The sequence below is a fragment of the Gavia stellata genome, chromosome 21, assembly GCF_030936135.1.
Source record: "Gavia stellata isolate bGavSte3 chromosome 21, bGavSte3.hap2, whole genome shotgun sequence".
In the NCBI taxonomy this organism is placed as follows: domain Eukaryota; kingdom Metazoa; phylum Chordata; class Aves; order Gaviiformes; family Gaviidae; genus Gavia; species Gavia stellata.
In genome coordinates this window covers 11,249,566-11,273,644 of record NC_082614.1, presented here as the reverse complement: position 1 = coordinate 11,273,644, position 24,079 = coordinate 11,249,566, and the positions used below count along the sequence as shown (strand labels likewise).

The 24,079-nt window shown below is 35.6% G+C and overlaps 1 protein-coding gene across 2 annotated transcripts in view; it reads left to right on the top strand.

Annotated features, from left to right (window-relative positions):
- Window positions 1-24,079, top strand: part of GLT1D1 (glycosyltransferase 1 domain containing 1) — a 53,312-nt gene that overhangs the window by 1,638 nt on the left and 27,595 nt on the right. The window contains exons 2-6 of one of the 2 annotated variants that reach the window (XM_059827462.1): window positions 6,167-6,315; window positions 9,579-9,684; window positions 13,596-13,647; window positions 18,538-18,574; window positions 19,788-19,844. In XM_059827462.1, the coding sequence (XP_059683445.1) occupies window positions 6,167-6,315; window positions 9,579-9,684; window positions 13,596-13,647; window positions 18,538-18,574; window positions 19,788-19,844 (401 nt within the window). The remainder of the gene's footprint in view (window positions 1-6,166; window positions 6,316-9,578; window positions 9,685-13,595; window positions 13,648-18,537; window positions 18,575-19,787; window positions 19,845-24,079) is intronic. The other variant, XM_059827463.1, reaches the window with a different exon arrangement.

Sequence of the window (24,079 nt, the reverse complement as noted above, 5' to 3'; positions counted from 1 at the left end):
GTACATGTCAGCACAGAGTTCATGTATAGTGGTTTTGCTTTTTGCTTTTCCTTTCATCTGTAATCTTTTGCTCTCACTGGATAATATAAAAGTAGTTATGCTTGGGGAGGTCTATGCTCATTCTTTCTCCATAAGATTATTTCTTCAACCTTTTCAAATTAAATACTCACTTAGATTCATATTCCATTGCAAAATGAGGAAAGTCAGACAAACATTTAGACCGTGGAGCTGTTCAGAGGTAATCTAGTGGAAAGCTGGTTTTGCATTATTTCTAGTTAAACTAAGCCTGAATAAGCTGGACAGACAAATGTCCACACATGATTTCAGATTGTCTTTTAACTAAACTGAGATTGATTGTGATCATGTGAATATACTGCATCAAGACACAGGGGGTTAGCAAGGTGCCTTTACGTGAGTCACGGTAACCAGCAATTTTGGTTAGCCTTCTCCAGCTGTGACTCGTGCACGGTGGCCTAAGCTAATGTTTTAGTATGAAAAAGGGCGTAGACTTGGTGAGATGCAACAGCTCAGTTGACAGATGATTTAACATATTACCGTGTTAACGCAATCGTCTGCAGCTATGTGAACACATCTGCAGTGATCTGTGTAGAGTACACCAACTTGCTTTAGCATCCTGTTGCTTTATAGGCATACCTTACACAAAGTGGATGCTGCTTTCTCATGCACAGAGACCTTCAAACAGAAAGAAAATAATAAGTGAAAGCTCAATTTAATTCACATTCACAATAAAGGTGGATAAAGGATCCTAACAGAAATAGCGTTTGAGAGTCAGTAACTTATGTCATGTTCAGTTGCTATCTTATCACCTACCATAAATGTTCTTTATAGTAATAATATAAACAAGCCTGTTTAGGAAAAAAAGTCTGATCAGGAAAAAAGGTAAAGAGAATTAGCTAGCAATTAAATCCGTATTCCCGCCAAAAGGCTAGTCAACGAGACAGCTATCACTAAAACCATCCTACGCAGATACTTCCATCTAATACTGGTTTTCTTAAGACTTTATGCCATTTAGGAAAAAAAAAAAATGTGTACGGCCAAAGGCTTGGGCATGTCACTTCTTGCACTAACTGCCATACCTGAGCTTAAGTGCATACAGTAACCTTTGTAGCGTATGTGTTAATATACAGACAATATATATTCGAATTAATGTTTGGCTTCAGTTGTATCTGCGTTCATGCTTACGAATTTATTCGTTCGGTCTTTTTTTTATATTGAACCATGGCACCTTTGGTTAAGTATAAATGAAACAATGAAGTTGTCTGCAGGTTGGACACTTGCCAGCATAGATTAATTTTATGGCTTAATATCACTGGGTATACTATATTTATGATATTACAGCTGTTCCTATAAGTGCTTCAACTTTTCGTAAATAAGATATTAATTTCCTGAGTTTAAAGTAATTGGTAACAAAGATATCAGAATCTAATTTGGCTAGAAATCAGCTTGCTAAAACAAGTGATACAATGAATGTGCTGTGGGCCTTATTTGTATTGGTGTGCATAATCTTCAATCACCTTAAAAAATATAAGCAATGAGAAGAGAATAAAACACTAAGCAAAAGTCTTTGGTTAGGCTGCTATTCTTCAGCCTTAGAAATGAGATCAAAGAGGGTGTTAGGAAAGAAAATAAATGAATCTTCTCTGCCCCGTGAAACATTCTGTTCATCTTTTATTACTTGGCGTAGTAAGGAGGAATAGAAATCTTGAATTAGTTGGTTAATTAGAAAGATTTAGATATGTCAATATGTAAATATCTTCTGGAGAAGGAGAGATTGTTTCAGTGCTCATTTGAAATGGAACAGTTGAAATAGCTGTTCTGTAAATCTCCAGGTAATCAACTGGAACAGAATTAAAGCCACAAATTCAATAATGCTTATCATTCCTCTTTACAATTACTTTTTCAGCTTAGACATTTATTGGAGTAATTGTGAGCCCCAACTTTTCTTCTATTTGGTCTTACCCTATCTGCCACCATTAAAATCACACAGAAGAGCACTCGTACAGCAGGAGATCCTCTTCTCTTCATGGTAGATCATAAGAGGTCTTTTACCTGCCTGCGTCGGTTTCCACAGGTGCTGGTAAGTTCCTGCTGTTATTTGCATGGCCGTTCCCAGAGCAGGACAGCTGCAAGGCAGGCGTTCATCTTGCACCTTTGGAACTGAGATGCAATCATTTACATGGCCTGCACTTGATGTATGCTGGATCCCAAAATGTTTTGCACAGCTAGACCTATTTATAGGGCAGGATTAGGCTTTGCAGAGTTATTTTGTCCTTCCAAAGGACTGACTTCAGAACATGGAGACAGAAGGATTCTCTTCCCATTTTCGCTCATGTTTTGAATTTCTGTTCTTACTCACAATGGATTTTATTAATATTTCATTCAAGCCAACACAAATTGTCTGTGTTGTTTAAAGGAGAAGTTTGAGAGACAAAATGACAAATACTTTCCTTTATGAAGTATGAAAAAAATTAAGACTATTTACAAAGAAAACAGGGAAGATGAAGCAGGGTTTCAACTCTTGTAATTCCATCAACTTCAGTGAGAATTGCAAATATACAGCTATGGCTTAGTTTCAGAACAGGCAGTGGAAGTGACTCTGCTCTCTCAATAAGCTTTGAGTTGTGCTGTATAGATTTAACAATGGTTGATGCGTAGCTGCTTTACAGAATAGACAGCCTAAGGAAAGACATAATTAATATTTTTGGATGGAGCCTATTTTGTGCAGTTCAAAAAGTGTCCGTGTATCTACCTACCAGGAACTTTTTTGAAATCAAAACATTCTTTGTCTGCAAGTAAGGCCATTGAAATATCAGTAGAGAATTAGAACATAAATGTTTTTGAGTTTGAAAACTATAGCACCTTAGAAGTAAGTGTACTTTTAACTCGCTTGTATCTTAGCTTCAGCCATGCTGTGTTTGGAACTATAAAACTGTTTCTGTATGTGAAGACCTGTGAACTGCTGATTTGAATTGAAGGAGGGAAGACTGCCAGCCTGGATAAGTGAGAAGTAGTGATCAATAATGTAGGAAATAAACATTGTAAAACATCACCTGGTATTTCATAGCATTAGAGAAAAATGTTTTTCTACAGAAATCTTTAATAAAGTGAAAACATGTCAGAAAAGGATTGTACCTTTTAGCAATATCCCTTTGCATACAGTATAGATCCAGAGCAGACGTTTATAAGTTTCACTTATAAGCCTCATGATTTCCAAAGAGTGTAAAAAATATATATAAAAAAAGGTGAATTCCCTGAATACTAAAATTAGTGGGGCTGGGAAATATTTTGTCCAATATTCAGATGTGTATACATATCACAGTGTAAGTAGTGACTTATATAATGTACCCTAAGAAATGGTCTTTCAAACTTAGTAAATGACTGAAGTTTTCCCTGTTTGATTACTTCCTAGCAAAACAGCCAAAATCTGGAATCTGACAGCCAAACTCCATTTTAGAAATATTATGCTCCCCAGATAGCATCATTGGCTTCCATGAGAGTTTTGGTAGAAGGGATAGATGTGGCAGAGCAAGGCAAATTCTGGATGCAAGCAATAATCACTGGTAGTTAAGATAGGTACTTGGAAATTTATCTACCACATACAAAACTGTGATGGAGAGAAAATGTAGCCTTGAGATTTAGCATTTTCAGTGTTGTCTTAGATTCACAGACAGCAGGAGACATGTTCATTTTTATTTTTCATTCAGAAAGTATTTGTTTATGAAATGGCAAAATAATGTGAATACACAGTTGCCAGGAGGAGAAAAGATATGGGTAATGCATCTCTTCTGTCTTGGCTCGATTCAGGGACATCTGTGATTTCATAGACAGATCAGCCTTCAAAAAAATATCTCCTGTAATAGCTTTGCAGCACCCTCTTATCATGTTCCTTGATAACAGCATATGTGTGAAAATCATAGTCTGCTTTTTTTTGGTTATAAAGATGAAAAGTCATTTAGAAAATATAAAAATATCACTGTAAATTTCAGTATTTAAATACTACCCAATAACTCTACTTCTATGCACATGTATTTCCATATATGCATAATCTGAATCTTGTGACTAATCATATTGAATTTAATGGTATGTTTATGGGATTAAGGCCTCTTTACATCTGGGAATTCAAATTATTCTGGGAATAATTTGATAATTTTTCCTTCTTGAGCTGTATGCAAATTTTTTACATGCTCCTGAGTCATTATGTGTAGAAAAAAAATTGGAATAATAGAAGTAATCCACGATTTATGAGCCTTTGGAACACTTGAGGGAGTCCCCCTCTATTTACTGCAGAAACAGCTGTCATTCAGCTGTGAGATTTGGAGGTGTGGAAACTGTGGAGGAAAGAAAAAGTATTAATCCCTAGTATATATATAAAAAAAAAGACAGTTTAGATCGAAATTCCTAGCCGAGTTTCTTGATTCCTGATGTCCTGAGAGAGTTATTTTCACATTAATTGTAATATGCAAACATACTGCTTGTACATGATAGAGATTTATGGTAATTGGAATACTGATGGGAAAAAATTCTTTTAGACTATTTAATGAGCACCTGTGAAATTATGGAATGTATGCACGAGCATCCCGAGTATTTGCCCAAGAGAATTTTCTTTCCACAGCTGTGAGATTTGGGCATCATTATTTAGATATAAATTGAGAACCTCTTTCAAAAGGCAAGCAGGTACTTGGTACAAGTTCATGGGACGACTGATGTAAATAATTGCTCAACAGTGTAAATATGGAGCTTACAATCTGGCTGTATTTTATTATTTATTAGTATTTATTATAATTTATTGGTGTTGTTTCAAACGGTGAAGTTAAAAGTAAAATGAGTTTCTTTTTAGAATAAGGAAGAAATACAGCACCATATGTTGTGCCAATGGAGCTCTGTCTGATATAGTGCTAATACATTCCTTCCAAGGCCTCAAGACATTTTACAACATTTTTAGCACCCATTTCTGCAGTAATGACTAACTTCTGTAGGACAGAAAATTACATTCCTTGGGAGGATATGAAATGATCAGGAAAAGAAAGAGCCAACATTATCCAAGAAGCTATTGAGTTAGCAGGATTTTAATGCCAGAACAATTAATATGCTATGAGAAATAAATCAACTGGAACAATATGTAATAAGCAGAAAACCTTCTTGTGGTCTTTTTGTAACGCTGAAAATGTAAACACAGATATAATATGCTAGTTTCTATCAAAACATGGATTTTCTCTTGCATGTTTTTTGGCTGATGTCATTGGAAACATTGATAACTGATTCTGGTTTTGGTGGGAGGAGTTATGAGCCTAGTGTATGAAAGAAAAGACTAAACCAAAGCTCGTTGAAATGCCTAAAGTAAAGCTCCCTATAATCAATCAGTTTCTCAACTTCGGCAGTCTTTTAATCACTGTTTTAATATGAGGAACCACTGTATATAAAGATGAATGAGTAAGCTGACACTAGAATAGGTGGGTTTTGTTGTTGGGGCTTTTTTTCTTTTTAGCAACTGAGATTTTAAAAAAGACTGTGAAAGTATTTGTGATTACTTTTGTGTAGTTTTTTTCTTATACTTCAATTATGCTATGCCTGTTTTACAAGCGGGTAACTAAACCCACAATCAAACAGAAAGGGAATACTATTTCAACTCTCCAGTTTTATTTAGGTATTCATTTTTTTGCATGTTCTGTATTTTTAATAGCATTGATTAGCTGGACGTATTTTTCTTCACTCTGTGGCCATTCTCCAGAACAAGGATCTGAGAAACTCTAAGACCAAGGTCTAACACACTCAATTCAAAAGGAGTCTTTTCAGCATGTTAAGCTGAAGCTCAGTCAGGAAAGATCCTGATCATACTTCATTTCTGCTGGTTTCTAAAGGTGGTGTTGATACTTTGTAGGCTTGGGCGTTCAAACAGATGCAGATAATGTTGCTTGGCAGTGTGACTGTGGCTTCACAATGGTGAAGGTACCAAATATTTTCCAGGAAAAAAAAGCCCGTTGTAAATAGCTCCATGGTTGTTTGAACAAAATTAGCATAAAGGTGAATGTCGGAGCAAAAATTGTTAAGGAAAAACATTTTGATTAAGCTTATTTAATATACTGGCATGCCTACAACATTAATGGTATCTTTTTTTATTCTTTTTCTATTTGTTCCGATAATGAAGGAATCATCTTCATGCTGCAGGTCATGTCTGTGTTCTTAAAGATGCTTTCATGTATGAAAGTCCAACTGAAATAGCAAATCTAACCTCCACAGAAAAGTTTGATGCAGCCCTGGCCATTCATCTTTATAAAGGAGGCAGACTTCTGCAAGGTAATTCTTTTTCTTTTTTGCAATAAAAATGCCTCTTAAAAAGGCACTGAAAGGGAAGAGAATGAATGCAAACAGTTATAAATGGCTATAAATGTATAAACCCATACGTAATGCAGTTATTCTGTTTATCCACTTCAACAAATTTTCAGAAATGCTGAAAATCTTTCTCTGCGGGAGATCTGATCCAGAGAGGAGAGAACTAAATAAATGTACTTTTAAAGCACATAGTGCATTTCATAATTAAGTACTTTAACTACATTAAGATAAGAGCATTATATTAACATTAAGATACTTTCAGCAAATGTGTTCTTTCAGAGGACAATGGCTTGGCTAAGTATAGCTGAGGTCAAATAGAAGAAAGCAGAGAGGCTAATTTGATTTTTCTGCTCAAAAATGAGTGAGGGTGTTTTGGACATGAAATAACTTTGAGCTGTCGTTCATGCCAGCTAAACTGTAGGAGACAGGATGTTATCAGACCAGTAATAAAATTTTCTATTGTATCTAGCCATGTAGAACAAAATTTAGCCCGCCATTAATGATACACTTGAAGCACTGGGTTTCAAAATTACAGACACTGTCACCTACTGAAATTGCAAGTGTGTATCCATTTTTGAGATCTCATTCGTATTGTACAAGTCTATTCACTTGGACAAAGGTACATAATTTGATACTTTCATCAGATGTCAGTGTAAGTTGTGTTGTGCTAGTTTTCAGACTTTAGAAGTCCCCCCACAATTTGTGTTGGTGGGTTTTCAGAAAGCCTGAATTATTATGTCTGGCATGCCTGTGTATCTTTTGTTACAATGGAGCTCTGATTTCAGTAGGGATCCTAGAATACAAATAAAAAATAATTCTGTAAGATGATCTCTGCTAACATATGTATTAAGACTTCTCTTGGTGGACTATAGACATGATTGTTTTTGTGACAAGACCTAGAATTGTTTTGGAGGAGGCTTATGGAAGGTCTTAGAACTATCTCTTTTTTTGCTAAGGAACAAAAAATACGGTTGGATTTTAAATGTTTACTGTAAAACTTATTGCAGTTTTGACTTGCATAGCATTGCCCGAATGCTGTTGCTATTAGCTTTTCAAAATCCCAAGTGACCTACAAAGCTTGATACTTGAATGATTTACAAAAGCTCAGTAATTTAAATTAGTCAGATTCACACTGTTCCAAAAAGCATCTGCAATAACTGAAAGAAAAATAAAACAGAAATCTGTGAAAAGCAAGACAGTAAGTAGCATGATTGCTGGGATGATCCTAATTGAAGTGTAAAAGTTATTGTAGACTTCTTGGAGGAAAAAAGTGATTCAGAGGACATTCCTGATTCTTGTAACATTTAATCTTTCCATACCCTATAGTAAGAAATACCTTAAAGAAATTTACTGATTACAGTCATACTACCATTAGTACCATGCTACCAATCTTTTGGGCCTCATCCTGGAAACTTTGTTTACATGATTGGGGATGTAGGATCAGCACATGTAATAGATGACATAATATTTACTTTTTTATTTATTAGAAAGGCAATACATATTTTATATTGTATTGCAGAAAGTCAGTCTCTTGAAGATTAGTGCTGTGGTGCTTTGATAGTGCACATTAATTCTCTTCACCTACAAACATTAGAGTATAATATCTAAAAATGCCAAGGAAAGTCTTTAAGTAGATGGAATGGCAATTAGTCTTTCATTCTTTTTGTTTGTTCTTTCATTTAGTAATGAGGAAATTAGCAATGCTAATAAATCCTCATCTTACAGCTCACTTAATTTTCAAATATAAATATGAAACATATAGTATGTTTTCTGTCTTTATCAACATATTTATTTTTTTCCCCATTTGCTTTAAGAGTTCCTTATTTGCTCGGTTTTAACCATGAATTTGAATTATGAGAGTTCACTGAATTTAAGCTTATAGGTTTCCCCCCACCCGCTAAGATACTGTGGGTAGCTGTAGAAAGTGTCACCAATAGTTTTCACAGCCATGAACATTCAAGGTCAGTTATATTGTCTCTCAAAAGGAAGAACCTCCATCAACACAGTAGCCTCTAGCACTCTGCTCATTGGTCCACTGCTGAGGACAGTATTGTCTACTGAGTCCTTGATCCCTCTCCCTTCCCATCCGATAGCAAAAGGGAAAAAACAAAGCATGTTTTCTGCCTTTTTTGATACACAGTGTGTAGTGGCAATACAACCTAACTGCTTATTATTGTTCACAGTCAGAAGGAAACCTTGGCTTCATCTGTTACAGCTAACAGAAATCTGCAAAATCCACAAAATTGGTCACTTAGACAGGTTTTGTAGGCTGTCTTACTGGAGACTGCTTCTTTTGCAAAGCTGCAGTCCCATTTAGAATTTACTATGTTCTGCATGTAGTAATTAGCCACCATGAGGTTGTTATTTGTTAGCTTAATGTGGTGTAAAACTGACCACTTAATCGTTTTCAGTGCTGAAACAATCAACAGCAAACATTACTGTCTGCTATCTTGATTAGTTTAAGAGGAGAACATTACTGGTAACTTATCAGTTACTAAAAATAACCTGACTCCAAGAAAAGAAATACTATTAGAACGGAATCTTACGCTACTATTGGCTTTTGTATTTTCATCTAATTAGTCTTTGGCCTTGTCCATCCATGTAAGTCCAGCCACTGTTAGCATAGAAGCGCTCCTCTACCCTGTTTTGGTGGCTTTACCCTTACGCAAATATGAATTTATTCTGATGCTGTGTATCAAAACTAGGCTTTTACCAGAGTGTGCAGACACCACCAGGATATATATGCTTTTGTTGATACTTTAAAATTTGAATGTTGATAAGGTCTTGTGCACAGACTGTCCCGCAGCCAACAGGTAGGTGCCGGGGACCAAACTTTGCAATACTACATCTTATTAAAATGTGAATAACATTTAAAATATATATGCTGTTTGGTGGGCTGCCAAGTGTAGAAACTAATTGATTGTTTTTACTAAGCATGGAAAAGGCAAAGAAAATCTCATAGCTACACAACAGATTGACATGCTGTGAAAGTGCATAGTTATCGGTTATAGTTATTTTTTAGTTATAGTTATTATTTAGTATAGTTATTGGTTATTTTTTTGGTGCCAAAACCGTAAAAATTCAAGTTCCTTCAGGTTTCTTTTTCAAAGGCTTTTGCTTACATATGTGATACAGTATTACCAATATACTTTTTCACTCTTAATGTCCCCTTCTAGTCATTACCTTGACATGTTGGTCAACTTCTCATCGTAATCATTGCTTTGCAGGTAGCAGAATTCCTTTTGGAATCATCTTTGGTGGGACAGATATAAATGAAGATATCAGATTTGAAGAGAAACATCGGGTAATGGGAGCAGTGCTAGGAGAAGCCAGGTAAAAGCATGTGTGGAAGGTTTATGACAGGAAATGGCATTTTTGTAATGGCAGATCTTTTAGGAACTGTTCCATAAATGCTTGGAATCACTGGGCGATGTGTAGGCCAGTGGACAAAGGATAGACTACTTGAAATCCCTATGATCTCTGCATATTAGGTGAATTGACAAGGGAGTATTTTCAGGGTGTTTTAAAGTTCGGAAAAGTTTCAGTGACATGTCAGTGTAGTCATCAAATGCAGTCCAAGAATTGATCATAAATCAGAGAAAATGACTAAAAACCAAAAAATTTTTGCAGCATTTCTCATTGTCTCAATATCCCCAGAAAAGAAGTTTTCTTCTGCTTGATCCAAAGTTTTGTTGACTTCAGCAGCATTTGATCATGTCCATGGTGGGCCGTTAAGCCCTTTTCTTATTGGAAACGAAAGCATTTTATGTATGTAAAGCTTCCAATGGATGAAATTAATTTAATAGATAGCTTAAGTCTTATCAAGATAGAGGCTAAGGTTGTCCCTTCATGTGTAGCCAGCGTAATAGCTCACTGATGGCAGGGATGGCTCTACTGCTACCTCACTTCCTCTCCTTCTCCTTTCTCTTGCTTGCGGCTGTGTGATCCACCCTTCCTTGTGCCAGGATTGGACTGCTTTCTGAGCAGGTTTAACTTGCTAAATGGCATAAAATTGGCTTTTTTTTTTTTTTTTCCCCTGGGTTAGTTTTCTACCCCTTTAATAAGAAAAGTCAGCTTGTGGAAGGATATGACAAGGGTGTCTTTTTGGTGGCAGTAAGTTGCTACGGCAGGTTACTTAGCCTCATGGAACTATATTTTGCCTGAGCTTCTGGTGACTTGCGTACTCTGAAGAGTCATCCCTCCAGAATTGAGCTCTGCATAAACAAAGGGGTCCGGAGTATATGAGGTGAGATAAAATTTAAGCATCTGGAACATCTTATCGAATCCAGTGCACACTTACTCTAGGAGAGCTTAAATACCTTGCTGAACAGAGCTTGCTCAGGATACTATCTCTGTTCATTCATCACAGCATTCTAGCTAAGACAGGTAACTACCGCAGCTCAGATATGGCAGTATGGATTTTGGTTCATGTTAGCAATGGGGAAATGCATACAGAATCTGCAGCAGGCTTGTATCTAGTGGTTTTATCTTTGCTAATACCACTATATGTTCTGGCTATTATTAGCTAACTTAACACTGGCATAGATACGCTGTTCTGTCTATAGTGCCCTATAAAGTGCGGTAGGTAAACAGATTTTAAAGACAGCACTTAATCACGCTCACTGAAAAATCATTAGGGCGTGTTGTTACATTTTAGTGTGACTTGTAGTTGAAAAGCAGCTTAAAGCCCCATTCAAGACAAAATTTATATACTTGTTTACTCTTGTTATCAAATAATCAGAAGTTATTCTTTAAATAGGTTTGAAGGAAGAGAAAAAAGATATCTAATGTGTCAGTTAAATTTCAGCACTGTGCAAAATGAGAAGTACATAAAAACAATCTCTGAGTGTGTCTGTTTGATCCGGTTCTGTGTTTAAAATATGATCTGTCACAAACATAGCTACTATAGCTTACGCAAAAACTGTGCTTTACTGGATGTTTTTTTAATGATAATTAAGTTAGGAACTTGAAGTATAGTTTAGTAGCTTGGATTTCCTAGGATGTTTCAAAATATATTACTGCATCCTTATGCAGTTCATAATATTTTCTCTGCTACAGGAAAAGTAATTCAGTTTTCTAAAAGTTACTCTGAATGGATCTCTTCTCCAGTATTATCACTAGTATTATTCATTGCATAGTTATTAAAAGAAATATTGATTTTTTTTTCTTTATTGATTTCAGGGTTCTAAGCAGAAAGTATCATGAATTGTAGATTACTTGTCCAGTACAATATACCACCACATTCCAGAAAACAAAGTATTGAACACTGTCTAGCTTTGTAATGAGTGTTTCATTTTTAATCAAATTCCTCTAAATGGTGGTTGTACTCCTCTAGGGTATTTTTTTCTATTGAACAGTATTTTGTAGACTTAGGAGCAACAGTTTTTTCTGCTTGTTAATGTGATGTATTGAAAGTATAATTGCAAAAACTGGAAAGGGAGCATGCGCAACTTGACAAAACAAGCATTTGCGAAGGCTTTAATAACCTTAAAGCTGTCAAGTTGTATGTGTGAAATTAATTCTAGTACCATAAAGCAGATACTACAAAACAGATGTATGGGAATAAGGTTTGTTTCAACAAACAAAAATAGGAGTTATAATTCAGCATTTATGTGACTTCTAATGAATGACTGTGATTTCATGTCCTCAAATTATAACGTCTCCAATGGAAAAGCACTATTCTGGTTGTGACTTAGCAATGTGCTTCGTCTCTAACCACTGAGAAGTCATAGGGTTGTCTCAGGACAGAAACAATACATTAATTTTATGAAAAATAAACACAGAATCATAAGTGTAATATGTGATAACCTCTGTTTTATATTCAATATCTATAAAAGCAATTTAAAAAAAAGGAATTTTGCTGAGCAGACACATTATGTCTCATACAAAGGAGGCCTTCAAACATTTCTGTTCCACAGGACTGATAGTCTTCAGAAATGGTCCCATTTGTGGTTCCAGTTAACACTAATGTTCCATTTAAGAACAGTCAAAGCATGTGTTTATATTTCATCACAACTTAAAAGCTACATTAAAGCACAGCATGTTCTTAAGATCTCTTCTGAACAGGGATGCTTTATTAACTCTGACTCCATAAAAAAATCATATGACTTCTTGGTATTACACCAAGCTCCCAGTAAGAATAACTTGTTTATCTAGTATGTCAGAAATCAGACTTCTGTGGCTGAAGTCTCTCTGTAATGAGACACACAAAAATGAAAACTGTTCATATCAGTGTGGCTTTTAAATGGTCTCTGACATAACTCTTCTGTTACGTCAAATGGTAGTGTACTACATACATTTCTCAAAGGCACATAAGTAGAAGTCCAGATGAGCCATTGTAAACAGCCGTAAGAGAAAAAGTGGAAGTAAGCTTGGGAACAGAATTCTCTTCTCCCTCCCAGATGAAAACCCTAGCCATTAAGTTATTCAAGTACACTTTTGTTTGCTTGTTCTTACTTTGGCACTATGTTTTATATACATTACAGAGGAGTAGTAGATGGTGTTCATATATTGTTCTACAGTTTATTCATTTAAACGCCCTTCTCATAACAAAGAAAATTCTTAACCAGAGAACAGTCAAAATGCCCTTCTGTCAGCATTATGTCTGGCTAGTGTAACGGTCTCTTTGCCTGAAAAGATGACTGTGGTGAATCTCATTTCTGGGCACCCAATTCTTCCCTATTTATTGTAAAAGAATATCAGGTGTCTTAACTCAGCACCGCAAATTTCGTCTCCACTGCAGGCACCTAACATTCAGAGCTACAGAGCTGAGTGTCCCAAGTCTGTGAGATTCCAGAGTTGAAGCCCAGTCACTGGATCACAACAATAGTATGAAACTAACTGGACTTAAGATCCCTACTTACCTAGCTTTCTGGTTGCGAAGAGGGCTATTGCAACTTGCAATGATGTAGAAACAGGAAATGCTAACTCATTACTGCAGCTGTGTATATTAATCTAGACAAACTGTGGGATGTTCCCATTATTTGGGTTTTCTCTTACTTCAGGAAATCTTCACTTTAACTCCCCAAGAGCTCTAAGTTGTAAAGCCTGAAGAGATATCATTTGTTTAATCAGTGTTTTCTGGTAAAACAAATAGAAAGCCTGCTTTCTGTCTTTCCATCTATAATCATTTTTGTAAGCCTCTGCTCTTTGTTCTTACAAAGATTTTTTCTGAAGTGCTTTTCTGTTTTTATGTTTAAACACTTTAAGCAGATGATCCCAACTATTTTTATCCATTTAACTAGGTTTGCAGTGGCTTTCACGGTGAAAATGAAGGAACTGGCAGCAGCAGAGTGGGTATGTTTACATGATGATGGTGATGCTTATAGTATTAGCAACTATGCATCCTTCTAAAATGTTTTCTAAATAGTGCTAGAGAATTGCAATAATCTTCATATTCTCTATTCCTGTTTTTCCTTTCAGAGAAAGCATTTCATATTTATGTACTTTGACAGGTCAAATAGATCTGGCATTTAAAAGCTGTTTAGTATTTGAAAAGGGTGTACAGCAGTCTAGGAAGTGCTCCTCTGTAACATTTAAAACTAATCATTGCTGTTGTTATCGAGTCTCTCCTTATGCCATGTGCATATATTGTTTCTTTTTGCATCATTTAATAAACTTTATGTTGCCAAAATTTCACTGAACAGCTTTCCTTACAATAAAGAATTTGGGAGAATAATTTGAAAATACTTGTTTTGTCAACACTGGAAATAGAATGAACTTCTTAAGGTGAACTGCAGAGGTAAAATTGAAGTTATGCTAAGCCCAGCAATATGTGATATACAGCCCTGTTGATCAGGCCTTGAGGGATATGTAGCATATAAATAGCACTTAACTTTCTTAAAACTCATCTCTCCTTCTGAAAACAAAATGAAACACACTGTGCTGAATAGTACATGGAAAAATACTGAATAAAATTATTTTCATCCAACAGTATAGTGGTTAAATACATTTGGCAATATATATGAAGGAGATCATTTAGCCAGCAAAGAACTGTGAGTAATAGTGGTTCATTCTCTTTCTCTTCATTTAGTAGGTACCATTGCATCTACTGTATTGCAAGTCTACTTCAGACATTCAGTGCAATTATTTTTAGTATCTGATGCTCCTGTTTGAAAATAGACTGGGTCAACATTGTCACCCTTACATGGTTGAGTAGATCGCAGACTGCCAGTGGAGAAAATTGAGACAAATCCTTGAAGCAGACAGTGCTCAATCCTGGTTTCTGAAGAACTGAGGAAGACCATAAAGAGCTGCCAGTCATTTGAGTACAAGGAGTGCTTTTGCATAGTGTCAGACTGCACTGGTGACCTGTGAAAGACTCCACACCAGGCAGCAGGGCTTGCTGATCTAGCTTGTTAGCCCAGATGATGTTCTGTGCAAGGTTAGCTTTCCAACTAACTTGTTGGCTAAAGACTTGTACTGGATCACAGCGAACTGCAATGAGCACCAGATCCAGTGAAGGGTCAGCAGTAACTATTTGGCTGACAGTAAGGGGCAACGCACTGGGATAAAAAGAGCAAGGCAGGACCACCCTCTTCCAGCTGCAGTGAGCTGTTAACTCCACTCATCTCATCTTGTGAAACATCAGCTGAAGCTGAATAATAAATGCAAGAAGTAGAAACTAACTGCTTGGTATCTCTTCAGTTCTCATTTGCATCATAATATAATCATTAATACACCCTTGCCTAAAAAAAATAATCACTTAGAGTGGAGCTTGTACAACAGAACAATTTAATATTCAATACTTTGTTTCAGCATGAATTGATTTATCTATTTGCATTAAAAGACATAGGATCTGGTATTTACATTACAAATAAAACTTGGTTTTAATAGTTACTACAGTGAAGTTCATGATTGATAAACATGAAAGAACACAGCTTCTGTCATAGGTCTTATGCAAGAAAAAGACAAAAGTAACAGAGTATAAGGAGGAGAAACAAACTTGAACTTTGAAATCCTTTTGAAATCAGCACTTCAAATGTTTTTAAGTACTTAACTTTGATTGATTTTACCTAAACACCTTTGTGCTCCGGGCCTGTGAGATTCACTCAGTGTTTTGGAGAAGGTCTGTGGCAGACAGGGAATTGGAGGCAAGTCTGTCAAGTGCTAAACTGAAATACCACCTGCTGACCTGTGTCTTAAATGCTGGGGTTTTGCGTTCTTTTTCTAGGTGTATCTTCATATAAAGGGTGGGAGCAAATGCCACACATTTACTTTCAAACAGTGAAGAATAGGATTACATCTTTCTATACCTGGGTCACAGAATATTAACACTTTTTACAAACTAATTCACACTAATGTGAACTGCATTATTCCTCTAATGTGTGCTTTGTTAGTTAGACAGTCAATTAAGAATTTAAATTACGAACATGTAAGCAATTGCACTGTGGTCAAGGGCTGTATCTTCCAACAAATTCTTTTCTATTACATTGGATAAATTATCTTTAATTATGAAGTACGTAATACAGCATTTGTAATAATCTGTATTGCAAATGAGTTTGAAATACTGTAAAAGATCTTGTGCTTACAGTCAGTGTTTTATTTCAGTAGTGTAAAACTGGTGCATAAGAATTACCTAAGCCAGTTTTATTAGCATTCAATTTCATTTTTCCGTTCTCCTCAAGACCATTTAAAATAAAGAACATAACAGAAAATTGATCTATAAAGTGTGAATACATCTGTAAACCCTGTTAGAAAGTATTCCTGCTATTTTCTTCTTGATGATCCAAGCCCAGGCAGGATTATATTTACTCACTGTAAGCCATTAGAGGTCCAGCAGAGGATGAAACCAGATGCTTAACTTAAGCTTTTTTTTGAAACTTAGTGGTTTTAGGGAACTAAAAACCTATCTCCTTCACCACCAGACTTTGAGGCAGAACTGTCAGCTGTGTCAGCTGTGGAGACAAGGCTGGCTTAAGCTGCCTTCTGCCCCATCTGCTTTTTTCCACCTTCTGTTTTGCTGCATCTATGTCCTAGCACTGAATTTCAGCTATTCCACTTGTCCTGCAGTTTTCAATTCTGAACTTGGCCTACAGCTTGCAATGCCATCTCCATTGTTTGCAAGGCTTTTTTTATGATTGGAAAATCTGATATAACTATAATGCTATTTATTCATAGGTAAGACAAGGACCAAGAAATGTTAAGTAATAAAATAACGTATTAAACCATTTTTTCTTATTTTAAAATGCTTTGAACACAAAAGTTCATATAGCTTTTGAAAGATAAAGTCCATAGAATATCCTTAGTCTTCCACTGTAGCAAAAACTGTGTTATTTTTCCCCCACTTCATTTATGTGTGGATTTGCTGCTTGTTCATGTGGTTTTTGTGACGTCTCATTCTCAGAAACCACCTCCTTCCCATCTGTGAACCGCTTGTTGATTATTCACTTATTTATGACCTCTTTTATGTCCACTTCTTTTTCCAGTTAATTTTTAATAACTAAAATAGGCACTTACAACTGGGCAGTGGACTGGAGGGGCAGTCACATAGGAGTGATAGGGGAAAACCAAAATGTTTGCAAGTAAAAAAAAAAAAATCACTTCCTTGGCTTCTTATTTCCTGAGCTGACTGGTTCAGGAATTGCTTGCTTTACAGTTTATTTCTGCATTAATTCTTTTTCTCCTTATACAAGTTCTCTTCCTGCCTTCAAGTCATTATCCTGCAGGTGTGATTTTACAGTCTGCCAAGGATGAGGTGGGAATGGGAAGGGAGAAGGGAAGACTAATACGCAGCTTGACATGATACACTGGTATACGTGATGCTCTGCCTTGGTTAACTCTGCCTATATTTTTCCAACAACTTTCCACGTTAAGAGGCAAGTCTGCATAGCAATACTTAGCTTGAAGAGTTCAGCAGTGTATCAGCAGTGTATCCCACCATTCAAAAGTGGAATGGTTGGAGGGGCAATCTAGTAGTCCTTTTTCCATCTGCATTTTAGAAAGAGCCATGGCAGGCAAATAGTCAGTGACTCAGAGAGTCACAGCCTGTTAGGACTGTGACTCTCTGACTCTCTACGTAATGAAATTGGCACTGAAAAGGAGGCAAGATTTATTTTCAAGATAGGAAGGACTGCTGCTCTAAAGAAGGTTGTTCATTTCTGGATGCTATGGTGCTAAATTAAGCAATAGCATTAGTGGAACTGCTTGAAAGAATATAATTTCAGACTGAAACGTTCAAGGTAATAGTGAGCAAATCTATTGCAGACTACAGCAGTTGAGTAATACCTTCCTTAGCTTACTCCTTTACAGGCATTGCAACCGGTGTTTGTGAAACAACTAGGAATTGTCTGAACAGAAAGCTTTGCACAAACACTTTGAGCTCAAAAAACTCTGCTTGTTTGCTGGGGAGTGGTGGTGTTTGTTTTTTGGTTTTGGGGGTTTTTTTCAGTGTGGACAGATCCCAAGAATATTTTGATGTTTTTGTGAAGAAAATGTATTCCACAAATTCATGGTTGGAGTTATAGAAAGATACTGAAATAAGAACTTGGTTATTTAATAATCTAAATTAAATAACTAGCATAGTAGCACTTCAAGAGTAACTTTGGAAATGTAGTAATTACCTCTTTTACAATAGCTATTTTAAAATAATTTCTTATGCAATTTTTATTTGGGAATATTCTGCAATAACTACTGCTGGCCACTTTTCCTGTATAGACAAATCTACATATATTTGACAGCAATTTTTGAAAAGGTTGCATGTAAATGGGGTTTGTTCATGCCTGATGTGCTTAAAAATTCTATTGTGAATAAATGTAAACTGTGGTTTCAAAACCAGCTATAATTTTTCTTTCAAGACTAGCATTTTTTGGGAACTAAGGCTGTTCTGTAGCTGAAAATGTTTTTATTATAGGGAAATATTTTACTTTTCTATGCAATAAGCAGATTAATGATTATGAGAAAGGATATAGAGATAAACTAAAAAATATGTTTGTACTAACTTGGTGTTAATTGCAAAATTGATTCATTGATACTGTAAATGTTCATAGTAAATGTAATTTAAATTGCTGACTGTTGGCTTTTGGTGTTACTTAAATGTGTCTTTCTAATAGTCTGGTTTGAATTTTAATAGTCAAAAGAAAATCACACTGATGTGCATTTTGTTATACTAGTTGGGTTTTTTTGAAGATTGAACAGATCTTTTATGGTGAACTATGAAAGTTACTTTTCTTCTCCTTCTTTTTAAAGCCAGATGCTAGGAAGAAAATATATGTCCAAACTCAAGGTGAGAGTTTTGAAATATTGACTAAGGCATTCAATTTATTTGAATCGTGTTTAGTACCTGTATGTTTACGTACCTACCTTCTTTGCCCTGGAAATATTTTGCTGAAGTGGGTGTGGGGTTTGAAGTCCTGGCTCCACTGAAGTTGAGCTTTTTGCCATTGACTGTAATTGAGGCAGTATTTTAGTCTTTTAGCCTAAATTTTCAACTCATTTGGTGGTTTTAAAAAAAATGTTTTCCCACATACCTTACAGCAGGAATCTGAAAGATAAGGTAACATCGAGCTTTCTCCAAAGCATACAGAAGTTAGTAGCCTAGGAGTAGACCCTCAGTCTGATTTTGCACAAGATTCTGAATGATTATTCTCTGAAGCTCCAAATTCCTTTAAATGCTTTAAGTTGAGTTCCCAGAATAATGACACCCAACAAGTATCTAATCCAAAGTGTATGACTTAAGTGAGTAGTCTAGGGAACACTCAACTCAGCATTTTAGATGTGATTACTTTATCTACAGCTCCTGATTTTATTTGGCTAAAAATAACTGTCTACAGATTCCAAAAGTCATTCCATTTTGTACATTTCACTTTCAAAGAAAATAAAACTATTTTCAAAACTGTTATGTTGAAATAACTCATTGTGAGGTCTATTTAGCCCATATTTAGTCTATATTTAAGCCCTTTGTGAGGTAGTAGTTAACTAAGAGATTAAATAAATTAATAAAATAGTTTCATTAGTAAAATAATTACTCTTTAACATAAGACAAACAAAGTAAATTAATATTCAGTTTAGATTAATATTTAATGTTGATATAAATTTAATTTACTTTCTTTGCCTTATGTTAAGGACTTGGTTCTAAACTGACCTGTATCTGTTTTGGAATAATATGCTCCCTCACGTGATATTATCTCATATGTAGATCTTAAAAGGCCAAGTTTAGCATGATGTAAGTGAGCTTAATTCCCTGGGTTGCTAAAGAAGTTCATACACTGTGTGATTGTGCAAAATTTTCAGTTGAATTTCAATCTGATGACTATGGAAGGATTGTGCAGACAACCTGACATTGCTGGGAAGAGAAAAGCTTGTTATGGGAATAGCTGTGTATGGAATTCAGTATGCTTGACAGAAATACTGTTTTCTTAGGGCAAGACTTCTAGAACCATAGTTCAGCCATCCAGGGACCAATCAAACATGTTGTGTTTCCCTTTTTTTCAATACAGGAATTAAGACTACACCCAGTGAAACATTTGACTGGTACAGATTTCTACAAAATGCAGGTAAAAGTCACTTTTTTTTTGTATTCACTATATTTATTCTTAGTAGATGTCAATGATGAAAGAAATTTAGAATGTGAAGGTTAACTGATTATGGAATAAAATGACTTAGTGATATGAAAAATGAAAAACTTTCAGTATTAGATTCAGGCAGAATATTGATCAGATTAGTCTGGTTAGTAAACTATCCAGACTGCCTCCAGATTTCTGGTCTGTCCAGGGCTGAATTGCAACAAAAGATAAAATGGTCATGACATATGGTCAATGTCCCTTAGCAGGTAAGTTAAATCAAAGCACCAATATCTGAGCATGCTGTGCTTTACAGCTGTGCGATAGAAACTGTGGATGTCTCTTGCAGAAGAGCAGGTGAGGTGAAGAAGGGAAGTATGTGTTGATGTTTTATTATTTGGTCTTGATCTAGAGCCTGTCTCTGCTTTCACCAAAGTAATGACATGTAAGGGAGATGACCTAATTTAAAGTCACCTGACCTTGGCAATGCTTTAATTGCTACAGCTGCCTTTCCGCAAAAGAAGAATGTTTAGGCATTTTACTGGGTTAAAAATATTTCAATATTATATTCATCAATCTGATCTCTGATAGTACAGCTGTTCCCTCTGTTACAAATGAATCTTCACTAGTGAACTGCTTTATTACATCAGTAAATGTGTGCCATTATTCAAAACTGGTGTCCAATTTTAAATTGAGAATTGTGAGGTTATTTTGTTCTCAGTAAATCACGGCACACAAGCACAGCATCACTAAGATTAATAATTTTCTGAAGTGAAATGATTTGTCACTTGCTAGCACAGCCTTAGTGTTGATTTGATCTCATGTCCAACCATTTTATGATTAAAAGAGCAGCCAACAGATTGAGGAGGGGGAAGCTCCCCCTAAAGTGCATTTCATCTAATATATTAAAGACAGTTTTTTGCCTAATGCGAACTAATGCAAAAGTGCAAAATAATTCATAATGTACATGAAAAGCAAACTAAAATGTGACTCTAACATCTGTGCCTGTTAAATAATAACTTGAAAACTGGCATCAGATTATTCAGTATTTTTTTTATGACTGTTTCATCTCATTTATCTTATCAGTCTTGTCTCTATGTCTGTCTCTGGTGACAGCTTACAATTTCCACTTCTTTTAATATTACACATGGAGGCAGGTTTTTTGGTTGTACCTTTGCGCCTACCACAGAGTAATGAGGAGTTCCCACTGAATTGCTTTTCTGGGGATTTGCAGTTTCAAAGTGTTTAAAATTCTACTAAACTTGGAGCAATCAGTGGAAAACTATCAAAAATAGAAGGCAGTTTTGCTCAGAAGAATACGATTTTGATAACGTAGGCTTGCACAATGAAGTGCACTTGAAAAGATCCCTAGCTTTTATGCAGATAAAGATGTCCGATCTCGTTCACCTCGTGGCATTTATGATCCTTTTTTTTTTTTTAAAAAAGACTTTTTTCATGAAGTTCTATTCCATATCTAAAAGCATTTCATGATTTTTGTGGGAAATATTTTTCCATGTAACTCTTGCCTGTATCTTTAGCAGTATCCTTGAACATTTGTAAATTCAGGTTTCCCAGGACTGAATGTAAAGAAATAGCACATGCCCTGCGATGCAAATTATAATACATTTGAGGTGTCAATGTTAAACATCCTCGGTGATCAGGCCATACATTGTCAAGTTATTCTTTAAAATGTAATAAACTCTTCAGAATATTTCAAGACTTTTTTTAATAGAACAGACTTCTTATGAATATTCTTTGTACTGATTTTTTTCAGTCATAGAAATGCCTTAACATTTGACTCATGTTGAATATAACACCAGTACCTAAATAGTCTCTTTAAATAAGTGTAATGGCTTCAAAAAGAGTTTAATAGTAGATCTAAATGAATGGCAGAATGCATCAAATAAATTTTACTGTGGGAGACTTCTCCTCACCCCAGCTCCCAGAATGTGAATGGTACTAAACCAAAAGCTAAGGAATCCCAGCTTTTTGTACATTTCATTTGATAGTTTGGGTTACTAACATAAATAGCAATTGCCTAATACAAACTGAAGCAGTGCTGGGAAGGGTTTTTTATTGTTATTATGGGTGCAATACAATCTCAGTACAAAAATCATGGAATTAGTATTTTTTTTGTAGTTTCAGCAGCAGACTTGAGAGTTACAGAGGTGATGTTTGTGTAGTGTTAGTGTGCTAGCTCCTAGCTGCAGTATTTTCAGTGGCTGGCTGTTAAGACATTGGCTAAATCTACAAAAAAAGAGCTTTTAAAGTTAATTTGCATTCTGGTTAACAGTCAGCTTCACAGTGTTTGTCTTACGTGGATGAGAGACTATAAACAACAGTAGCCAAACCAAAAAGCTGAACCAAGTGCAGATTTCAACACAGACTTCAAGAAGACAATGTTTTCAGTATACTTAGTAACTCAGACTATTCAGGGAAGTACTACAGCCTGTGTCAGTCTGGAGGTCAGACCAAATGGTCCAAATGTTTTTCTCTGACCTTATAATACAGGAATCCATATACAGCATAATCACAATTTTAGATGCCTGTCTGTAGACTTGAGAGAAGCAATGAAAGTTCAGGCTTTTGCTGAAAACTGATTAGCAGAAAATGGCACGACAGTCTAAGTAGATGTGAAAACGGAGACTGATACTTTCTAACAAAGTAGCTCAAGGATGGAGCATAGCTACTTAAGATCACAGACAGGCTTGATGTCATCATACCATGATGAAAGGCTCCTTTTGATTTCAGTGGAACATGTCTGAAGCTTGTAAGATGTAAACCCTAATAAACACTTAGACATCATGTGATTAGAAGACACAGATAACTAACAAAGTCTATACTAATGAACTGAGAAAGCTCGTCTACCCAACAGATCAGACTAAAAACTGGTTTCCTGGAAGGTGACAGAGAACCATAGGATCAGATGCTTATTGCACTATCAAATAAAATATGCAATATACTTTTGTAGTTTGATTTTTCTACTCTCAGATAATTTCTGCTTCATAGCATGTCTATTTTCAGAGCTTGAAAAGTTTACATAACCTGTCATGACACAGACAGGGTTTTACAGAGGCATTATATTTTCCTAAAGCTATGCTGGAAAAAAAGCCCCACATAAGAAAAATTAAATAGTAAAAGTTTGTGCAGATATATAGCTTACCATAGAAATAATGATATGATAACAGCAGTAGACTGTATTCCCCCACAGATCTGAAATCATAGAGCTTTTTTGTTCTCTAATCTGTCAGAAACAATGAGAAATGGGAAAAAAGAATTGCTGGAGAATTTTGCAGTCTAATTTTTCTGGATTAGTAGCTTGCCCCTGGAAGATAACAGGTTCATTTAACTTCTGTTGTCTTCACAAACATATCAGCGACTCTAGCAACTATTCACTCTTGAATATGAATAGCTGTATAAACACTTTGAATATAGTTATTACCTCCACTTCCCCTTAATTTCTAAGAAACAAATTGCTTTGTAAAATAAAAGCTCAACTTCATAAAACATTAATAAATGTTTGAGATCTGCAGGTGGTTAAGTATGTTGCTGAAATAAGGCCTAATTGGGATAATAATTGTCAAAGTTCTGTGTCATCAGTGACTTCAATTAAAGAAACTTCAGAGTCAGTATAAAGTAAGACAGCTTCTTGAAGCTGTAATGCAGTAGGAAGCTACCATGTCAAACAAGCTGGAGAACTTGGCTGGTCTGAGCAACTTATTTTTAATAGTTGACTTGTGAAAGAGACACAAAATCAAACTTTTGGTGCCAAGAGACTAAAAGAGCTAATGTATAGTTTTTCTGCTGTGTGTAGGGAGATGAATGTAAAGAGTAACTATGAATTGCAAGATTTAGAGTATCAAAAATACATGCCAGAGTTGGACAAATTTATCTATGCTGCAAACTCAAGAAAATAAAATAACCATCTTAGAGACTGAAATCTCAGGAATAAACCTGTGGATTTCCCTTTCTAGGAGATCAGTTAATACCTTCAGATGCATAGGAGATGGATAGATGAACAATTCTCAAGAGGAGTAAAAGACCTGCTGTGGTTCAAAGTGAACAGAAAGGAAAATGAGAAAGGTCATTCACCCTCACCATCTTGTCATGGCTTAGATTTTGTTTCTGAACAAAACCAAAAATGGATGACTAAGCCCAAATAATATGGACTTGGTATTGTTCTATAAAGGTCTGTAGAACACAACAGTGAACTTGAAATCAGGGATTGG